Genomic DNA, 18,627 nt, shown 5'->3' on the forward strand with positions numbered 1-18,627 from the left:
TGTTGACTACTACTCTTGGCTCTGCTCTGCTTTGCTTTGATGTGTTTATTATTTGATTTGATTTAATTTGTCTATAAACCAATCCAATATGATCTACCTGATGGATTGTGAATTGGGGTGACATTGGATGAAGAGATGGAAGACCATTCATACCATACTTTGGAGCGATTAGAGTTTCTCCAAAAGTGAACGGTGATTGGGTGTTTAGAAGAGACACTCATTGGCTCTTTAATGGGAAAGTAGATGGGGAACCAACTAAACATACCCGTTGAGAAATTGGCTGGATTAATGCTAATGTGAACATCGTCAAAGAGACAACAATCGAAAAAGCCAATGAATCCGTGGAGAGTGGCATCGTCTACACCAATATTAAAGGTGAGACTGTCGAATCGGGTGTTGTCGACCACCGACATGACATTGACGCTGTCGGGATGACTGGCATTCTTGAATGCGTCACGAAGAGATTCATTGGGATGTGAAAAGGTAAAGAGAGGTTGAGACTCGGCCAATTGGTAAAAGTTGTGTGGTTTGACAACATAGGGTGTCTCGAAACTCTTGAGAGTGTTGTAATTGGCAACTTCATTGTATAGTCGAGACGATGACATTGGTGCAACATAGGATGTATACCATGCTGGAATACTAACACCATCCTCTGCCATAAATCGTTGAGCACCATCCAAACACTCTGGACTCAATTCATTGTCTCCAAATGAACCCAATAATTCACTAACCATAATATCTGCCTTTACATCAGTTCTCCAATATCTCATATCACTATCTATAATCGTTACTCTATCTTTCCATTCTTGATTTAATTGTAATTTTCCTTTTAATCTAAAAAATAAATTAAATCATTCAATCAATATTCCATTTCTTTTTCATTTCATTTCTTTTTGCTTACGTTATGATGGCATTTGGATTCTTTTCAACTGCATATACAGTGATTGGACGATTTACATCTTTTGAAGCAGAAATGGCAGCTTGAACAAGTGGACCACGACCAGCACCCACTACCATAACTGTAGTGTGCATAGTCTCGTTATCTCCAGTACGTTTGACAAGTGCTTTACCAATGGCACGTTGATATTCCTTGTATTTGATTGGATCCTTTTCAAATATTTCGTATGTTTGTGACTCGAGATTATCCATCAACGGTTGTAAAGGTGCCTGTAAATAATCGAGGTATGGTTGTTCAAGACACTCTTGATCAGACATTGGGCTCTGATTACTATGAAGGAATTGAATATATTGATGATACAATTTAATATCCATTTTAGTAGTAGGAGTAGTAGTAGTAGTCGTAGTATCTTTTGTTGTTGTTGTTGTTGTTGTTGTTGTCGAATCTCTACTAATTATAAATTGTATGTTATGCTAATTTAGGTAAAATATATGATTAGTAAGTAATAATTCTCTTGTTAATTTGATTTGACATATATATATACCTTGAATATTTGTTTAAGGAATTTTTGATGATCTTTTGAGAGTGTTGGGAAACCAGCCTTGTTGATTTCAAATACAGATGTTGGAATGATAAAACATTTGACTGGTTCACCCAACCATTGTTCAAGTGTTTGTTGATTGGGTAGTGTCTTTGTCATCTCTAATGCAAGGAATAGTGATGGATGATGATTACAAAGCATTCTAAAGTTATTCCACCATTTCCATGTATTGATTAATAATGGTTCTTTGTTAGAATTCTCGTCATCTTTATCACTTGTGAGATTAAGTGGCATTCTCATCCACATCTTCATATTCATCAATGACAATAATGATTGATTGATTACTTGTGCATAGTTTGGTGATTGTTCTCGTTTGGGTGGAGGTATTAATAATGCAGGTACTGCAACATGAGCCGACCATGATATCTCATTTTTCATAATCTATATATATATATTGATATATATTAGTATGTTACAGTTACCTTTAGATACAGATATATATATATATATATTATACATACAGCAGTTGATCTTAATCTTGTTTGTTTATCGTTTGAATCAACGTCAATCCATTCAGATACTTTTGGGACAATGACACTCTTCCATTGCGAAGAGTCAAGTAAAAGATCGCTACGTAAAAGAGGGTCTATTGTAGATGTAGGTGCAGGTGATTGTTGCACAGCCCAATCATCTCCCTCTGGTTTGGTTGAGATGGGCACAGACAAGAAATCAAAGCCGAGATTGTAGGTCATCCCAACCTCTTCGACCAAATCACCAATGTCTGCATAGTCTAAACCACAACTGAATCCGTGACACTGTGAGTTATTGTTATTGTTTGTCATATCAATTATTACTATACTAATATTTAAAAAGTAAACAATATATATAAATATCCCAATATCAATCAATGAACATGATTTCTGAGCATGAAAAGAAAATTTAGTTTTTTTTCTGACGATCAAACTATAAAGTACCAAATCGGGTGCAGTGGTCTACTGTCAATGTTTAAATAACTCAATAGAACCGTACTATTAAATGTTTCAATAGTAGTAGAATAATATTATGCAAGAGTTTATTGATATTTTTAATAATGGTGATTATTAAATTATTAAAATAACACAAGAATAATAAAATCGATATAGGATCGTATTACATTTTAGAAGTTTTGGTTTGGTTTGGTTGTAGAGTGATTTTATCTGATCACTCTGTGGTAGTGGTGGATGTTGTGGTATTGGATACCTCTGCTATAATTGATGATGTTGAATCTGGAAAGATTGCATCAATATCCATTTTGCTAATGTCCCCAGGAATGAAATTATCCATGTCAGTCTCATTGGTAATATCACTATTGAAAATGGAGGTTTGTTGTTGTTGTTGTTTCACTTCTTGTTGTTGTTGCTGTTGAGAGGCGGTAACATCAATAACGACAGTAGTAGTGGTGGTGGCAGTGGTGGTAGTTGGTGTTGACACATTAAATTTCAAAAGACCATCAATAGTTGGTGGTAGTGGTGACATTTCAATATCAAAATCATTGTCGTCTTCGAGTACACTTGATGGATTGTACTCTTCATCTTCCTTTTTACCACTCTTATCACCTTTCTTTTGCTTTCTTTCATATACAGTTTTGTTTTGGAAGTAGGATTCCAAAAGCTTTTCAATTTTTCTTGGAGTGTCATTGTCAATCTTGTAGGATCCATGATCTTTTTCAACAGCCAACAATGTGAATTTGTTTGCCAAATATTTAAAGTCGTCCTTGTTGGAAATCTTTTTGTCCTTGTAATATTTGTTCATCTTTGTAATCACAACCTTTGATATCTCCTTTGTAAACATCTTTTTCCTCTTTTCATCGTGTTCCTTTTGTTTTGCCGATGAACGGTGTTTATGTGAACGTGATTTCTCTTTTCGTTTTTCCAAAGGTGATCCATCTTGTTGTTGAATGGTAGATGTGGTCGTTGTCGTCGTCGTCGAGGTAGAAGCAGTATTAGTTGATGGCTAAAAATAAGTAAAAAGGTGTAAATAATACAACTCTGTCACATGTCATTTCATTATTGTTTTATACTTACGATTAATGATCCCCATTCTGTATTTACACTATTAAAATAATCCAATGCTGATGTTGTGGTTGATGATGTTGCCGCAGTAGCAGCTGATGCAGTTGTAGATGTTGATGATGATGATGATGATGAGGATGGGACAGCGGTTGGTAAAGAAGGTGGTGGTGGTGATGATGGATGGGTACTATTATTATTACTATTATTACTATTATTATTACTATTATGAGATCCATTTTGAGAGTGTCGAGGTGAATAATTACTATTATTATCATAAGGGTGATGACCACCGTTGCTATGATAGGGGTCAACGGGTGGATGACCATTGTTGTTGGTGTATGGATCATATGGAGCCGAATTATGGTATGGATCATATGCTCCCTGAGGTTGATATATTCTTGGAGGTGGAGGTGGAAAGTATGGTTCTATAATTTCAATCTGCTTGCTCAATATCTTTTCTCCAAATTTACTCTTGGTCGACGGTGAACTGACACTTGTCGAACGATAAGACTTGAAGAAGTTTTCAGAACTTGGAATGATCTCTCGTCTATTGATATTTTTGATCTTTTCCTCTTCCTCTTCCTCTTCATATTCGTCTGGTTTAATAATATCCTCATCTGATGCAAATGGATCATCATCCATTATTTGTTTTTCAGATGATCTATTATTATTCTTATTACCATTATTATTATTGACTATATCTCTATTATCTCTATTATCTCTATTTTCTCTATTATCTCTATTATCTCTATTATCTCTTTCTCTTTCTCTCTCCCTTTCTCTATTATCTCTATCTCTATCTCTTTCTCTATCTTTATCTTTTTCTTTTTCCTTTCTTTCTCTTTCTTCTCTTTCCATTCTTTCACGTTCACGTTCTCTTTCTTTTTCCTCTCTTTCCATGTCTTCGAGTTCAAGTAACTTTTCCCTTTCCTTCTCAGCACGGATACGTTCCTTTTCAGTCTCTCCTCCACTATCATCTTCACTTTCAACGACTTGTTTTCTCTTCTTTTTGTGATGATGTTTCTTGTGTTTCTTTTCCTTTTCCTCTTCCTCTTCTTCTGCCTCTTCTACCACTTGTTGTTCCTCTTCATTATCACTTGTAGCAGCGGCATGTTTAGAGGAGGATGACGACTTTCCTTTTCTCTTTTTATGTTTGTGTTTCTTTTCCTTTTCTTTTTCCTCTTCTTCCTCTTCTTGGTCACTCTCTTCTTGTTGTTGTTGTTTTTTGCTCTTCTTTTGTTTGCTTGAATGATGTTTCTTTTTGTGATGTTTCTTTTCAGTCTCCTCTTCAACAACATCTTCCTCTTCTTGTTCCTCTTCCTTTTCCCTTTCCTTTTCCTTGCGGGAGTCTTTCTTGTGATGACGACTGCTCTTTGACTTTGACCCTTTCTCCTCTGCAGCCGCTGCTGCAGCTGCTGCTGCTAGTTCCTTCTTTTCATTCTCTGCCTCGCTACAACAACAATAATAACAAAGGATGTACAAGTTAGTTAAATGTAAATGTAAATGTCCTTCAGGAGGACCAACCAATATCGTCACATGTGACACACTTACAACTTATCCTTTATCTTCTTTTTGAGGTGAGACATTGCGATGATGTTTGTTCAACTATCTATCTATATCTATATCTATCTATCTACCCTATGACACAGTGTCGATTCTATAATAATAATAATACTAATACTACTATCACACTAGTTGTAACTTCAATATCATCTGATACGACCAATTTGGGTATCTCGGTCTTTGTTTGTTTGTTTTTTTTTTTTTTTTTTTTTTAATACCTGATTTTTTTGTCAAGATACAAAAGCAGAGCTCAAAAGCCTATTCAATTTTTAGTCAAACGACGACAAACAACGTGTTGGTGATATTGGCGGTGGCCGATTTCTTGAACCGAGACATTAATAAAAAGCTTCGATTACTTTTAATTTCGTCATATCACATCATGGTTTGAACGTTCAATAGAACAACTTTATTCCTATTAATTTAATTAAAATCGAAATTTCCCCCCAATAAACACACACAACAACACAACAGCACTGCAGTGACTGACAACAACACTACAACAAAAGCAAACACACATGCTTTTTTAATAATCATTCATCATTCATCATATACGTACTTTTAATTATCTCTATCTATTTCTATTTAATTCAATATTTTATCTAAAACTATCTGTCTTTCTTTTAAAGCAGCATTACACAACAATCTTCAAATCCACATACACCCAACAACACAGACAGCACAACAACAACAACAACAACACTCATAAATCAATTCAAATCATTTTTATCACCTCTTTCTTGTACATATAAAACCAACATTAAATATACTTATATAATAATAATACTACTTATCAATTAAAAATGATGTTAAATAATCTTTTAAAATCATCTACGAATCAACTTGTTAAATGTTCAAGATTAATCAATACTACTACTACAACAACAGTTGTTAGTAGATCATATTCCTCAGCAATAACATCATCATTCCTCTTTTCAAATAGTAATAATCAACAATTCAGTATTGACAATAGAACATTCATTCATGTGAACAAAAAGACCAATGATATAAAGAGGTAAGTTAACTTTCTCTCGCTCTCTCTCTCACAAACAACAGTTGAACACTCTCTATTCTATTCTTTGTTATTAATTAAACCATCTCATTTCCCCAATTTATTCATTTCTCCATTTCGGGATTATCCTGGGAACATCAAACTTCTGCCCCCAAAAAATTTGGTGATCTGATTCCTTCCTTTTATTTTTTAAATTTAATATCTATGCTATCTATCTATTTAGATTCGGACCATTCCCAGACTTTGTAAAGATTGTAGAGGTTGGTCCTCGCGATGGACTACAAAATGAAAAGCAAATAGTATCGACACATGATAAAATAGAGTTGATCAATCGATTGGCAAACACGGGTTTGTCGGTGGTTGAGAGTACTTCTTTTGTGTCGCCAAAGTGGGTGCCTCAGATGGCCGACTGCAAAGAGGTGATGGCGGGAATCATTGCTGTGCCAGGTGTGTCATATCCATCATTGACACCCAATTTACAGGGGTTCCAAGCCGCCCTAAAGGCCGGTGCCAAAGAGGTGTCTGTGTTTGCAGCTGCCTCCGAGACATTCTCCAAGAGAAACATCAATGCTACTATTGACGAGAGTTTGGCACGTTACAAGGATGTGTGTCAACAAGCCAAGGACAATGGTATTAGAGTACGTGGATATGTGTCGACGGTACTGGGGTGTCCCTACGAAGGACGTATATCGCTCGACAAGGTGGTCGAAGTGTCCAAGCGACTACACGACTATGGGTGCTACGAAATTTCATTGGGTGATACTATTGGCATTGGTACACCGGGTGCCACTTTTAAAATGTTGTCTGCCGTGTCACAGGAAATCCCCATGTCGGCCATTGCTGTCCACTTTCACGATACCTACGGACAAGCACTCGCTAATATCCTCACAGCACTACAGTTTGGTGTCAATGTAGTTGATAGTTCGGTTGGAGGTTTGGGCGGATGTCCATATGCCAAGGGTGCCAGTGGCAACGTTGCCACCGAGGATGTCCTCTACATGATGAAGGATTTGGGTATCGAGACCAATGTAGATCTCGAGAAAATATTAGATATCAGTTGTTGGGTGTCCACCATTTTACACAAGACTCCATCATCCAAGGTGTCACTGGCATTATCTCACAAGAGTGAAAAGCCAGTTGCCTTCCAATCGGCCATTGCCCATGACCAAAATCACAACCCATCACACGCCACTTCATCCACTACTACTACTCATACTTTAACATCTGAAGAATGTTTATCACCAAAATCAAAGAATAATAATAATAATAATAATAATACCACTTCACAATCCATCAAACATTGTATATAAAAAAAAAAACAAAAGATAGATTAACACTAACTACAAATACAACTATATATTCATATCATATTTTAAAAATATATATAAAATAAATTATATATATCTATCCTCCTTTTTCTCATTTTTTTAGGCAAACTCATTATCTTTCTCGATATCTATCATTTGATATTGTTGTTTTAAAATATTACAATTATTTATTTCCTGGTTGTGTTTTGTATTTGTTTGTTGTTTTTTTTATATATATTTCATTTCCTTTTGTTATTATTATTATTATTAATTTTAACCAAAATCAAATTTAAATCTTTTGATAATCCAATTTAGTTTCCAATTTCTTTGTGTCGCTAACCTTTCTAACAGCCTTTAAAAAGTCTTCTTCAATGACAAAATCTCTTTCGGCTCTAATAGCAAACATACCAGCCTCTGTACAAACATTACGAAGATCAGCAGCATTGAATCCATCTGCCAATTTAGCTACTGCATCATAATCTATAGAATATTAAATTGTTAATTAGTTTCTTTCTTTGTTTTGTTTTTGTTTTAATTTTGTTTTTTTTACATACCAACATCACCATGTTTAGTAATAGAGGAAGCATGAATTTTAAGAACATCAACACGACCAGCTTCATTTGGAAGTGGGATTTCAATCTTTCTATCGAGACGACCTGGACGGAGGAGAGCAGGGTCCAAGACATCTGGTCTGTTGGTGGCCATGATGATCTTTACCTTTTGGAGGGTATCGAAACCGTCCATTTGGTTGAGTAGTTCCATGAGGGTTCTTTGGATTTCACGATCGGCAGAGGTACCTTCAGAGAAACGTCTGCCTCCGATGGCATCGATTTCGTCCATAAAGATGACACATGGCTGATGATCACGAGCATAGCCAAACATCTCACGAATGACACGAGCACTCTCACCAATATATTTGTCGACAATGGCAGACGACACAACCTTGAGGAAGTTGGCTTCGATGTTGCTAGCAATGGCTCTGGCCAAAAGGGTCTTGCCAGTGCCTGGTGGGCCGTACAACAAGACACCTTTGGGTGGCTTGATACCGACACGAACAAACAATTCGGGTACCAAAAGTGGCAATTCAATGACTTCACGCAACTCTCTAATCTGTGAGTTCAAACCACCAATCTCTGTGTAACTGATGCTACCTGGATTCTCTGTGGTCATATTAAAAATGATTGGGTCGACTTCTCTTGGGAGGATCTTTAAAATGGTCAATGTTGTCAAATCCAATGTAACTCTGGCTCCTGGTACTAATAAATGTGCCTTGTCTTGATAATTTGAACATCTTACTACATATCTTGGTCCATTACATGCTTTAACAATATCTAAAAAAAAAAAAATTAGAAATAGAGAAAAAGAGAAATAGAAACAAGGAGGTTAAAAACAAATAGTGAAAGTATATTACAATCATCTATCACCTATCATCATCATCATCATTATTATCATCAATCATTCTTAATATCAATCTATTATATAAATAATATATATACTTTGATGATAATGATATGATGATGATGATTGCTAACTTCTCTCTCTCTTATTCTCTTGATTTTCTCCTCTTTTCTATCAACATACATCTTTCTTCATCTAATGATCTTAAAACTTCACCAATTATTTCACCAATATATTGAGTAGCTTTGAGATGATCTTCAGTCTTTGCATAATCCTTCTTTAATTTCTTTATGAGTTCGTGTGTCTTTGCGAGACGTAGCTCAGCATTTCTATGTTCAATCAAACGATCTCTATATTCTTGTAAAGATGAATCCTTCTTTGTATCTTCGTCTGACATTTTCTATCTATCTCTATATCTCTATCTATTTAACAAATATGTGTGTGTAATGTAATATATATATAAAATGCAATAATAATAAAAAATTAATATAAAAAAGGTGATGAGCGTTGATCTTCACAACCCCAATTTTCAAAAAAATATTAAAAAAAAAAATTTGAGGTTCCGAATCCACGTCTTGGTTATTATGTAAATGATTATTATGTATATATTTATTTTAATTAATTATTGTTTTGGTTGTTGTTGTTTGACAGCTTCAGCTGATTTTATATATGACAAATAGGCTTGAGTGATAAATTGATCATCATTTAATAGTTTTTTGAGTGTATCTTTGAATTGGTCTTTGGTAATGATTGGTGGTGTCACTGGAGACGTTGTTGATGGTATGTTGGCAGGTGTAACAGTCGATGAGCTAGCGACAGTCGAGTTATTATTATTTGTGGCGTTATTATTATTAGTTTGAGTATTTGGGATTCCTGAATTTCCATTGGTATGATGTTGTTGTTGTTGTGATTGTTGTTGTTGTTGTTGTTGTAATTGTTGTTCTTCACGTTTTTTATTTTGTATCGATACAGAGTTCATAAGCTTAGCTAAAATATTATCCGGTTGTAATTGTTGTGGAATCGGTTGTTGTTGTTGTTGAAGATTTGATGATAGAGGTGGAGATGAAGTTTGTGGAGGTGGTGAAAGTGGTTGTGCCTGTTGTTGTTGTTGTTGTTGTTGCAACTGTTGTTGTTGTTGTAATTGTTGTTGTTGTTGTTGTTGAATTAATTGTTGTTGTTGGAACATATTAATTAATTGTTGTGGTTGTACTAATTGTGGTTGTGGTTGTTGTTGTTGTTGTTGTTGAGGTGGAGGAGTACTCATACCAGGACTTCCAACAAGTGCAGCTACTGGCAACATCATGCCTGGAGGTGGAGCCATTTGTTGTTGTTGTTGTTGCTGTTGTTGTTGAGCTACAAGTTGTTGAGGAGGAGGTTGTAGTATCTGTGAGACAGATGGTGAAGGAGGGGGAGGGACGCCACCAGACGATGCAAGTGCTTGTTTTTGTCGTTGGATCTCTTTGAGTTGTTGGAATATCTTTTCCTGATCCGACGACTCGTAGAACCAGATACCATTGATACCCTGATCATTCTTGTAGATCAAATAAGGGCCCTGACACTTGATCAGCAGCTTCTCATTGACCTCCTCGACAAGATTCTTGGTCGACAATCGATTCATGACGATCAACTTTTCAAAAGGTTCATCTAAACGTCTGACAATAAACAACGATCCTTCAACCTCTCTTCGATGCTATATATTATATATAACAATCATGTAACATAATGTATGTTGTAAGTATAATCTTATATTATCTATCTAATCTATCTATTATACTAGTGGTTGACATACCCATTGTTGAGTTTGAACATCAAACCTATACACGGCTACATGAGTCGATGTTCCCAATACATCTACAATCTTATTATCTAAACGTTGCAAAGCAGACAGATTTAACTGTTGCTGTGACGTAGCTTCTCTGTTCATACTAGTATCTCTTTCTTGTTCTATATATACAAAAATAAATAAATAAATAAATTTATTAAAAAAAGGTTGAAGTCATGAGTGTTTTCAAAAATTGTTTGAAAAAAATGGAAATTGAATGTTCAACTGTAGTTGATCAGAAGAATAATAATTATTTATTTGTTCATATATTTATATACCCTTCAATCCTAACAAAAAGGTAATATTATAATCAAGGATTGATGGTAATATATTATAAATTGATATATTTTCGTTTTCCAGATTCTGACATATGTTTCGCGAGAATCAGATATTTTCTCAAATGTAATCATTCCATTATCCTAGTCTTTAGAACCATCTTGAGTTTTTACCTTTCGTAATGAATCAGGTGGTTCTCTGTCTCGGTCGTCCAAAAACAAAGATATTTATACTACTTTGTCGTCTACATCCAATTCATAATTACATACATATTTATAACAACAAATATTTTATATTATTATTACTAGTTATTTAAAATGGGAGATATTTCAGAAAAGTTAATTGCACAAGCTCATGACATGTTCCTCAATGTTGATGAACCTTTGGCAGTCCTGTACCAAGAGTTGCGTTATATTAGATCACAAGACAAAACGAGTGATGAAGGATACAGCATCGATCAACAAGAAGCTCTTGAAATTCACAGTGATGAATATTTCCAAGACATGAATCGTTTTGGCCTTCTTTTAGTATTCTACAGACTAAGAATTGTAAGATAGATAGATAGAAATAATATATGATTAAAACGCTAATATATATTTTTTTTTTGAAAACTTATATAGTTACATTTTAATGAAGTTGACAAGACCGTTAAAATCGTCCATAACCTAGGGTCACACTATAAACCAGGTTTTTCTTTGGCTGAAATCACAAACTTTAATACTGTTGTACAACAAATCATCAGAGAAAGACAAAAAAGATTAATGCAAGCTGTCATTCTCCAATAAATAAATTGAGTTAGAATACTTTAAATTATCTATGGGTTGTGCGTCCAGAGGAGGTGGAAAACTTGATACCATTGAGACCACCCTCTTCAACACAGTGTTGTTCAAGAGATCATTTCGGAGAATTTATTTTACCTTTTGATACGGCGTATTACTACTATTTCTCTTTGGTCTTTAAGTTTTAGCAAACAATTGAGTTAAATACCACATACCATCTGATCCTTGGTATACTCCAATCGTACAGATATTATAGTCGGCCAATAAATTCTCTCGATGTCCTTTGGAATTGATCCAACCCTCGACTGCCACTTCGGCAACAGTGGCATCGCAATTATTCATTGCAACATTTTCACCACTTTTAATGTGACGGAATGGAAACCTTTTTATTCTCTCTTGAAATCCTCCATGTCCAAATGGAACCTTTTTATCTGACATATCTATATAATAAAAGGTTTTGTTGGTTAACGATATTTAGTGGTTTTGTATAGATATACAAATTTTTACATACTTTTACAATGTTCAACAGCAATACCAAAAATACCTTGATGCCATTGACACGGGGGTCTATTATTCTTGGCTCTAAATGCATTACTGAGTTCCAATGCTTTCCTACCAATTGACTCTGGATTTCTAAATGTATTATTGATAGTATTAACTTTTCCACGTCTATTATCTGCAGAATTATGATCGGTTGATGCAAAATGCATCTTGTTTTCCTCTTCTTGTTTCGATAGGCTTTCAACATCTGCCATTGTATACATCTTTTTAGTTGATAATCTAGATTTAAAAAAAAATATTAGAAATCATTGATGGTACTATAATCCATGTGTTGTTACTTTTAAAAACATACTTATCATTTCTATAAGATTGATGTTTCTTTACTCTTAATAAAGATAATTGATTACGCATGTCTCTGTATTGATCCAAATCATATCCTTTACCATTTTGTTTACCATTATTGGTTGTAGAAGTTGTAGAGGTAGTAGAGGTAGATGATGAGCCATAACCATCATAGTCATCATCGTCGTCGTCATCGATTTCAATTGGTGAATTGTTGTTATTTGTTATATTCATGTTATTGTTGTTGGTATTATATTTCTCCTTTTTTACGTTCATTGTCGTATTGTTATCATTCTCGTTCTTTACATTATTGTCGGTGTAATTATTATTGTAGTTGTTGTATTTGGTTGGTTCATATATTTGAATACCATCACTCCTCATACACTCTTCTGATATTCTATTGATACGATTTTGATGTACGTCTGCCAAGAACACTCTTGTTCGATTCTTATCAAAAGGTAAGATGGCCTTTGCCTTTTGAGAAGAAGAAGAAGGTGTCTTTCGTACCACATTGTTAGCAACACCATTTCTCAAAGAAGATGAAGAAGTTGTCGAGTTGCTTGTTGCCAATGGTTTCTTCACTTGTTGTTGTTCTTGTTTAACTTCATGTTTGATGTTGTAGTTGTTAAAAGATGATGATGTTTGATTGTTGTAGTTGTTATCATCTTCTTGATCATCGTCATCGAGATTGATTATATCCTTATTCATCCCATTACCCTTATGCAATATATAATATTATTATTATTTATTGTTCTATGATATACAAAGTTATAACTTTGTAAAATAATATAAGTCAGCTAATTCTAGGAAATTATAAACTCGGCTTGGTTGTTTCATTTTTATTATATTACTTTATTAAATTTTATTTGGTATATCTTTATTTATTCATTTCATATTCTGATGATCAATATCAATGTCTGTGTGTTTGTATAACTCCTCCTCTGTTATTGATTCAATGAGTAGATATCCACCACCTCAACAACAATCGTCGTCAAGGAGAACAACATCATCTAACCAAAATAACAATAATAACGGTGGTGCAGGACAACAAAGTAGCAGAACAACTAGTAGTACAACTGGTGGTAATAGCTCCTATCACCCTTATAATGGTGGAAATACAACAACTGGTCATACAAGTAGTAGCAGACGATCGTCTAGAGATGGTCGACCATCATCTTCATCGAGCAGACATTCAAACAAAGAAGTAGATCCCCTCCAAGCCCATTTGGCATCGATGTTAGGTTTAAAGAGTACAAAGAAACCAACACTAAAGGTTGGTGGTGAATTGGTATCATTGGTAAGTAGTAGTTGTACAACTATCAGATGACAGACAACTGAGATTGATTTGTTAAATTGTATCATATGACTGACTTGTTTGTTTATTTTGTTTAAAGGATATGTCACCATCAAAAGATAAAGGATTATTTCAATCTGGTAAATCATCAAACTCAACCTACATGTTAAAGAATAATCTATTGAATGGAAAGATACCAACACCTTCAAAATATGGAGAACCAAGAGGAAGAAGAACAACAATAACAACACATGACGTTGACGAAGCATCATACAGTAATAGTCCTTATCAACAAAGTGGAGGTGGTGGCGGTCGAGGTGGATATCATAATCAATATCGAAACATGTTAAAGAAACCGTCTCAGGATGAAGAAGAGATTGAATCTTTGACACCATCACCTCATCCACAAGTAAAACTATCGTTTTATTCAAAAGGAGAACCAAGGAATGAAAATACATCAGCTGTCGACTCTAGTTTTGATAACTTTGATGACAATGATAATGGGAATGGTGGCGGTAATCAAAGCAAAGCAAATGAAAATGATTATTTCAACTTGGAACGTAAAAAATATTTAGATATGGAAATGGAAGCGGAAAGAGATCGTGAAGTTGAAAGAGTAAGAGATAGGGAATTGGAAAGAGAATTTAGTTTTAATGTAGATACAATTGTATATAATAATCACAATAATCAAAATAATCAGAATAATAATAATCAAAACATTAATAATACATATACTCCATACAACCCAAACAAATATAATATTTATGATCACCAAACAACAAACTCTGTAAATAACCCAAACAATATAACAATTATACCCAATACCAATATTAATACAAAACTTCAACAATTACCAAATAATAATAATAACAATAATCAAAAGTTTAAAGCAGTTCCAGTAAGTTTAAATCTAAAACGCCCAGCCAAAACCAACAACAATAATACAAACACCAATAATAATAGTAAACAAGATAATAATAATACAATCAACACTAACAACAACAACAACACCACTACTACAACAACAACAAATAATACAAATAATAATATTAATAATATTAATAATGGTATCAATGATGATGAAAATACAACAACAGAAATCGATGAACTATTTTCATTTCCATTTGATGATTCAAGTAATTATGGAGTGGCTACAACAACGATTAATCCGACACAACCGACTGAAAACTCTAGTACAAATGGAGGAGGAGGTGGTGATAATAATAGTAATGGATGTGATTTTTACCTAGATACACCTTGTACATTTAGAAATTATGGTATTATGAATAGTAGTAATCATCATTTAACAAATTCATCATCTCCTCCCAATTCTTCATATCTATCATCAACTGCGAGCATCCCCCAAAAATTACGACAATCTACAGCATCATCATCTTCATCTTCATCCTATTCATCACCAACATTAAAGTCAACCAATAATAATAATAATAATTCTAGAGCCAATTCATATATAAGCCAATATTTTCCAATCGAAGAAAATTCACCAGTCTTTATTCCCAATACCTACCAAGATCCACATCTAACCAACGATTATGAGTCACAATTTTTTGTTTTAGAAACACAAATTAAACAAACTCAACAACCTCAACAACAACAACATGTAATAGAAGAAGCAGAACAAGAAGAAGAAGAATCACCAATTAAATCAACTACCACAAATTACCAAACAGTGGAACAAGATGAGGAAGAAGGTGACCAACAAAATTATCCATCACCAACTCCACCACCAAGTTGTGGTCAATAATACATACACCTTTAACAAATTAACCAACTGTTGGTTGATCAATATACATATTTGATTTTTCAAATCAATAGATCTTTTAATTTACTTATTTATTTAGTTTTCTTTTGAGACTTTTTTAAACGATAATGTTTAAATTCTTGAAAGACACCAGCAATAATTGGAAAACAAACTGGAACAAAGAGAGGAGTGTAGACGGCATATTTGTGTTCGTCTGGGAAATACAATTGAGACAACATATTCTCGTCAAAGAATGCTTCTTCAGCGGCATTGAAAGCAACCTTGGAGGCAGCCAAAGCAGCATAAAAGTCACCTTTTGCAAATGCAGTGTGTGTAGCATTGATACGTTCGATTGCCAAATCAACCTTTTCTTTAATATTGTCCAACACCAACATGTTTGGCAAACTATCAAGTAGTGATGATAGACTTGTCAATGTATCAATAGTAACATTGACATTATCAGCCAATGATCTTAGAATTAGTTTGTTTAATTGATTCTTTGTAATGGTTGATTTGTTGTTATTGTTTTGTTGTTGTGATTGTTCCTTTTTTCTTGAAATACCAAATAAATCTTGTAATTGATATCTAAATGTCAATATTGCTTCTTGTAATTCATTTGTTAAATCTGTTGTTGTTGATGATGATCCAGTAACTGTTGAAGTAGCATCAGCAGCAGATTGATGATTTACATTATGTATGACTACACCACCATATTGTGGGATTGAAAATGCATTACTCTTTGAAGATGATGGTGAACCTGGTTTACCAATGTACAAAGGTGATTGACTTGGAGGTGGAATGTATACAATAAAATTAAGTGTTGGTTGATTGGTTGATGTTGAGTCTAGTTGCCATTCATTAGGGTTGATGTATTCAGACAATGACCCAGATGGAATATAATAAGAGTTACTCTCCTTGTCGTAGATTGGTGATTTCAATAGAGTTGCATAATGTGAAACCTTTGATTGAATGGTAAAGTTTGCAATCACTGATATTTGATCAACAAATTGTTTCAAGTTTGCTACAATAACAACAACAAAAGTCAATCAACGTTAGTTACAATACATAGCAGTATATTATTTATATAGTTACCATTATAAAGTTCTTGAAATTGCCATTTAGGAATGATTGATGATGGATCAGCATTCAATAGAGTAAAAGATAAACAATATTCAGTTGCAGTCTTTACGACATTATCATGATTTGGTTGATGATATCTATTAATCAAATCTATAAATGATGGCCATTGTCCAACTATACTATTATTATTATTATTATTACTATTACTATTATTTGTTACTTTAAGTTGTTGTAGTTCTTGTCTATATTGATTGTATTTAAGTATTGGTTCAAATTCAACAGGTGATCTATAGGTTGTGGTCGTATACCACCAAACTGGTAAACCAAGAAGGAATGATACTACAAATACAGCTACAATAGTCACTCTTTTGCTCACTGCCATCTTCTGTCTGTATGTATTTGTATTTGTATATAAATAATACTTTTAAAACAATGAACATCAAAAGCATGTTGTGTGCACACTCTTAAAAACTTAATTAACTTTAACTTTAAATTTACAATATTTTAAAATATATCTGTCGTTTTATTATTATTATTATTAATGATTACAAGTATGAGAATGTTCATGTTTATGTTCATTGTTATGTGTATCTTTATTGGATCTATCAGGAGTACCCTTTGCATCCTCTTCTTCATTCAATTCATATTGTAAATCTTCTAATTTTTCATTGATCATTGATGTTATTTGGTTTAGGGTAGTTTGACATTCTTGTAATTGTTGGTTACAACCTTGGATATGTTCTTTAAAGCATCCGTCATTCTCCATCTTTATAATATTTCCATCTTCATCGATACGAGTCATCGAATCATTTGCATGTACTTCTGTCTTTAATATTTGATATTTTGATGTCTAAAGAGATAATGAAGATAGTAGTTGTTCAGTTGTTGGTATTCAATCAAGATTAAATCATAATTATAAAAACATACAAGTATAAACTTAACCTTTTCATAATCTCTCAATTCGTTTATGATGGTTGACCATTTAGGTTTGATTGGTTGGAGAGCAGCTTCGATCATGATGAGTTCCTTTGACACCTTTGAAATCAGTGACGACACTGTTTGACATAGTTTAGTGTACTCTTCTTCATTTTGAGTGTCCAAGTATACACGAAACCCTTGGTTCCATTTAGTATAGATAGCAGCTCTCTGTCCTTGTGTATTGAAAAAGATTGACAGTATATCACTCGGTGTAGATATATTCAACATGTTCTTTAACTCTTCTTCTAATCCTGCTGCATCTTTTATTTGTTCTTTTTGTAGAATATTGGTATCTCCTGTTGTACTCATCTTTTATATGTATCTATACTATCTATCTATCTTTTATAAATTAAATATGAAAGAATCATATTTTCGATCATCATCATCCCAATGTAGTAATTTTTAATCTTTGTTTCATTTCAAGTGAATGCGTAATTATTAATTAATTATTTAATTGTTAATATATATTCTATGTTTTATTATTCTATTCACCTCTATAGATTACAAAGTTCTTTTCAGTTTCTTCAATCTTTACTTCAAATAGTAGGTTACCAAGCTTCTTGTGTAATGCACCCCATATCCAAACGGCTACGTTCTCTGTGGTGGTGACGATACCTTTGAGAGGTTCGAGATCCTCCAATGTTCTGTGATCGAGTATATCCAACACCTCGGTGGCAATGATACTCTTTAACTCGGTGATATTGATAAACATGCCAGTCTTTGGGTCGACGGCACCCTTGACAGACACCTCCAACACATAGTTGTGTCCATGTTGGTTGATACACTTTCCATATATTTGTTTGTTCTCTTCAAGTGTCAATTCATGTGAATATAATCTATGACTGAAATATAGTAGTGTATGATGATCATACATGTTAATATCCGATATCGGATGTAATCAATCAGATCAGATCATCTGATCACCGTGTAGGTATGTACAGGTAGATAGGTAGATAGATTACCTTGATGAAAATGTTTCTCTTCTGGTTAAGATTACTGATGGCGCCATTATCTTTCTTCTTCTTC

General features: G+C 33.8%; 11 protein-coding genes across 11 annotated transcripts; 3 read left to right on the forward strand and 8 right to left on the reverse strand.

The window, feature by feature from the left end:
• Nucleotides 1–71: 71 nt before the first annotated feature.
• Nucleotides 72–2,281, reverse strand: prmt5 (protein arginine methyltransferase; the record flags this gene model as incomplete). Its single annotated transcript, XM_004356361.1, has 4 exons — nt 72–834; nt 902–1,371; nt 1,443–1,880; nt 1,961–2,281. The coding sequence occupies 4 exons, from the start codon at nt 2,279–2,281 to the stop codon at nt 72–74; spliced, it is 1,992 nt and encodes a 663-aa protein (XP_004356414.1).
• A 358-nt stretch (nt 2,282–2,639) lies between these two features.
• DFA_08932 (uncharacterized protein) lies at nt 2,640–5,076 on the reverse strand (the record flags this gene model as incomplete). The annotated part of the gene is made up of 3 exons (XM_004356362.1): nt 2,640–3,431; nt 3,503–4,940; nt 5,042–5,076. 3 exons carry the CDS (start codon nt 5,074–5,076, stop codon nt 2,640–2,642), a joined length of 2,265 nt encoding a protein of 754 aa, XP_004356415.1.
• A 777-nt stretch (nt 5,077–5,853) lies between these two features.
• hmgL (hydroxymethylglutaryl-CoA lyase) lies at nt 5,854–7,372 on the forward strand (the record flags this gene model as incomplete). Its single annotated transcript, XM_004356363.1, has 2 exons — nt 5,854–6,065; nt 6,286–7,372. The coding sequence occupies 2 exons, from the start codon at nt 5,854–5,856 to the stop codon at nt 7,370–7,372; spliced, it is 1,299 nt and encodes a 432-aa protein (XP_004356416.1).
• A 286-nt stretch (nt 7,373–7,658) lies between these two features.
• On the reverse strand, nt 7,659–9,164 carry psmC6 (26S protease regulatory subunit S10B; the record flags this gene model as incomplete). The annotated part of the gene is made up of 3 exons (XM_004356364.1): nt 7,659–7,849; nt 7,924–8,700; nt 8,951–9,164. The coding sequence occupies 3 exons, from the start codon at nt 9,162–9,164 to the stop codon at nt 7,659–7,661; spliced, it is 1,182 nt and encodes a 393-aa protein (XP_004356417.1).
• Nucleotides 9,165–9,389: 225 nt separating this feature from the next.
• On the reverse strand, nt 9,390–10,691 carry DFA_08935 (uncharacterized protein; the record flags this gene model as incomplete). The annotated part of the gene is made up of 2 exons (XM_004356365.1): nt 9,390–10,298; nt 10,542–10,691. The coding sequence occupies 2 exons, from the start codon at nt 10,689–10,691 to the stop codon at nt 9,390–9,392; spliced, it is 1,059 nt and encodes a 352-aa protein (XP_004356418.1).
• A 104-nt stretch (nt 10,692–10,795) lies between these two features.
• DFA_08936 (uncharacterized protein) lies at nt 10,796–11,650 on the forward strand (the record flags this gene model as incomplete). Its single annotated transcript, XM_004356366.1, has 3 exons — nt 10,796–10,816; nt 11,174–11,413; nt 11,486–11,650. The coding sequence occupies 3 exons, from the start codon at nt 10,796–10,798 to the stop codon at nt 11,648–11,650; spliced, it is 426 nt and encodes a 141-aa protein (XP_004356419.1).
• A 171-nt stretch (nt 11,651–11,821) lies between these two features.
• On the reverse strand, nt 11,822–13,195 carry DFA_08937 (uncharacterized protein; the record flags this gene model as incomplete). The annotated part of the gene is made up of 3 exons (XM_004356367.1): nt 11,822–12,084; nt 12,156–12,424; nt 12,498–13,195. The coding sequence occupies 3 exons, from the start codon at nt 13,193–13,195 to the stop codon at nt 11,822–11,824; spliced, it is 1,230 nt and encodes a 409-aa protein (XP_004356420.1).
• A 247-nt stretch (nt 13,196–13,442) lies between these two features.
• On the forward strand, nt 13,443–15,546 carry DFA_08938 (uncharacterized protein; the record flags this gene model as incomplete). The annotated part of the gene is made up of 2 exons (XM_004356368.1): nt 13,443–13,784; nt 13,882–15,546. 2 exons carry the CDS (start codon nt 13,443–13,445, stop codon nt 15,544–15,546), a joined length of 2,007 nt encoding a protein of 668 aa, XP_004356421.1.
• An 89-nt stretch (nt 15,547–15,635) lies between these two features.
• On the reverse strand, nt 15,636–17,005 carry pigS (phosphatidylinositol glycan; the record flags this gene model as incomplete). Its single annotated transcript, XM_004356369.1, has 2 exons — nt 15,636–16,564; nt 16,636–17,005. 2 exons carry the CDS (start codon nt 17,003–17,005, stop codon nt 15,636–15,638), a joined length of 1,299 nt encoding a protein of 432 aa, XP_004356422.1.
• A 156-nt stretch (nt 17,006–17,161) lies between these two features.
• On the reverse strand, nt 17,162–17,910 carry DFA_08940 (uncharacterized protein; the record flags this gene model as incomplete). Its single annotated transcript, XM_004356370.1, has 2 exons — nt 17,162–17,473; nt 17,551–17,910. The coding sequence occupies 2 exons, from the start codon at nt 17,908–17,910 to the stop codon at nt 17,162–17,164; spliced, it is 672 nt and encodes a 223-aa protein (XP_004356423.1).
• A 175-nt stretch (nt 17,911–18,085) lies between these two features.
• Nucleotides 18,086–18,475, reverse strand: ptsA (6-pyruvoyltetrahydropterin synthase; the record flags this gene model as incomplete). Its single annotated transcript, XM_004356371.1, has 1 exon — nt 18,086–18,475. The coding sequence occupies one exon, from the start codon at nt 18,473–18,475 to the stop codon at nt 18,086–18,088; it is 390 nt and encodes a 129-aa protein (XP_004356424.1).
• Nucleotides 18,476–18,627: the final 152 nt, after the last annotated feature.

Source organism: Cavenderia fasciculata (genome assembly GCF_000203815.1).
Source record: "Cavenderia fasciculata unplaced genomic scaffold Scf_ET2XIPL01COFD4-5, whole genome shotgun sequence".
Taxonomy (NCBI): Eukaryota; Evosea; class Eumycetozoa; order Acytosteliales; family Cavenderiaceae; genus Cavenderia; species Cavenderia fasciculata.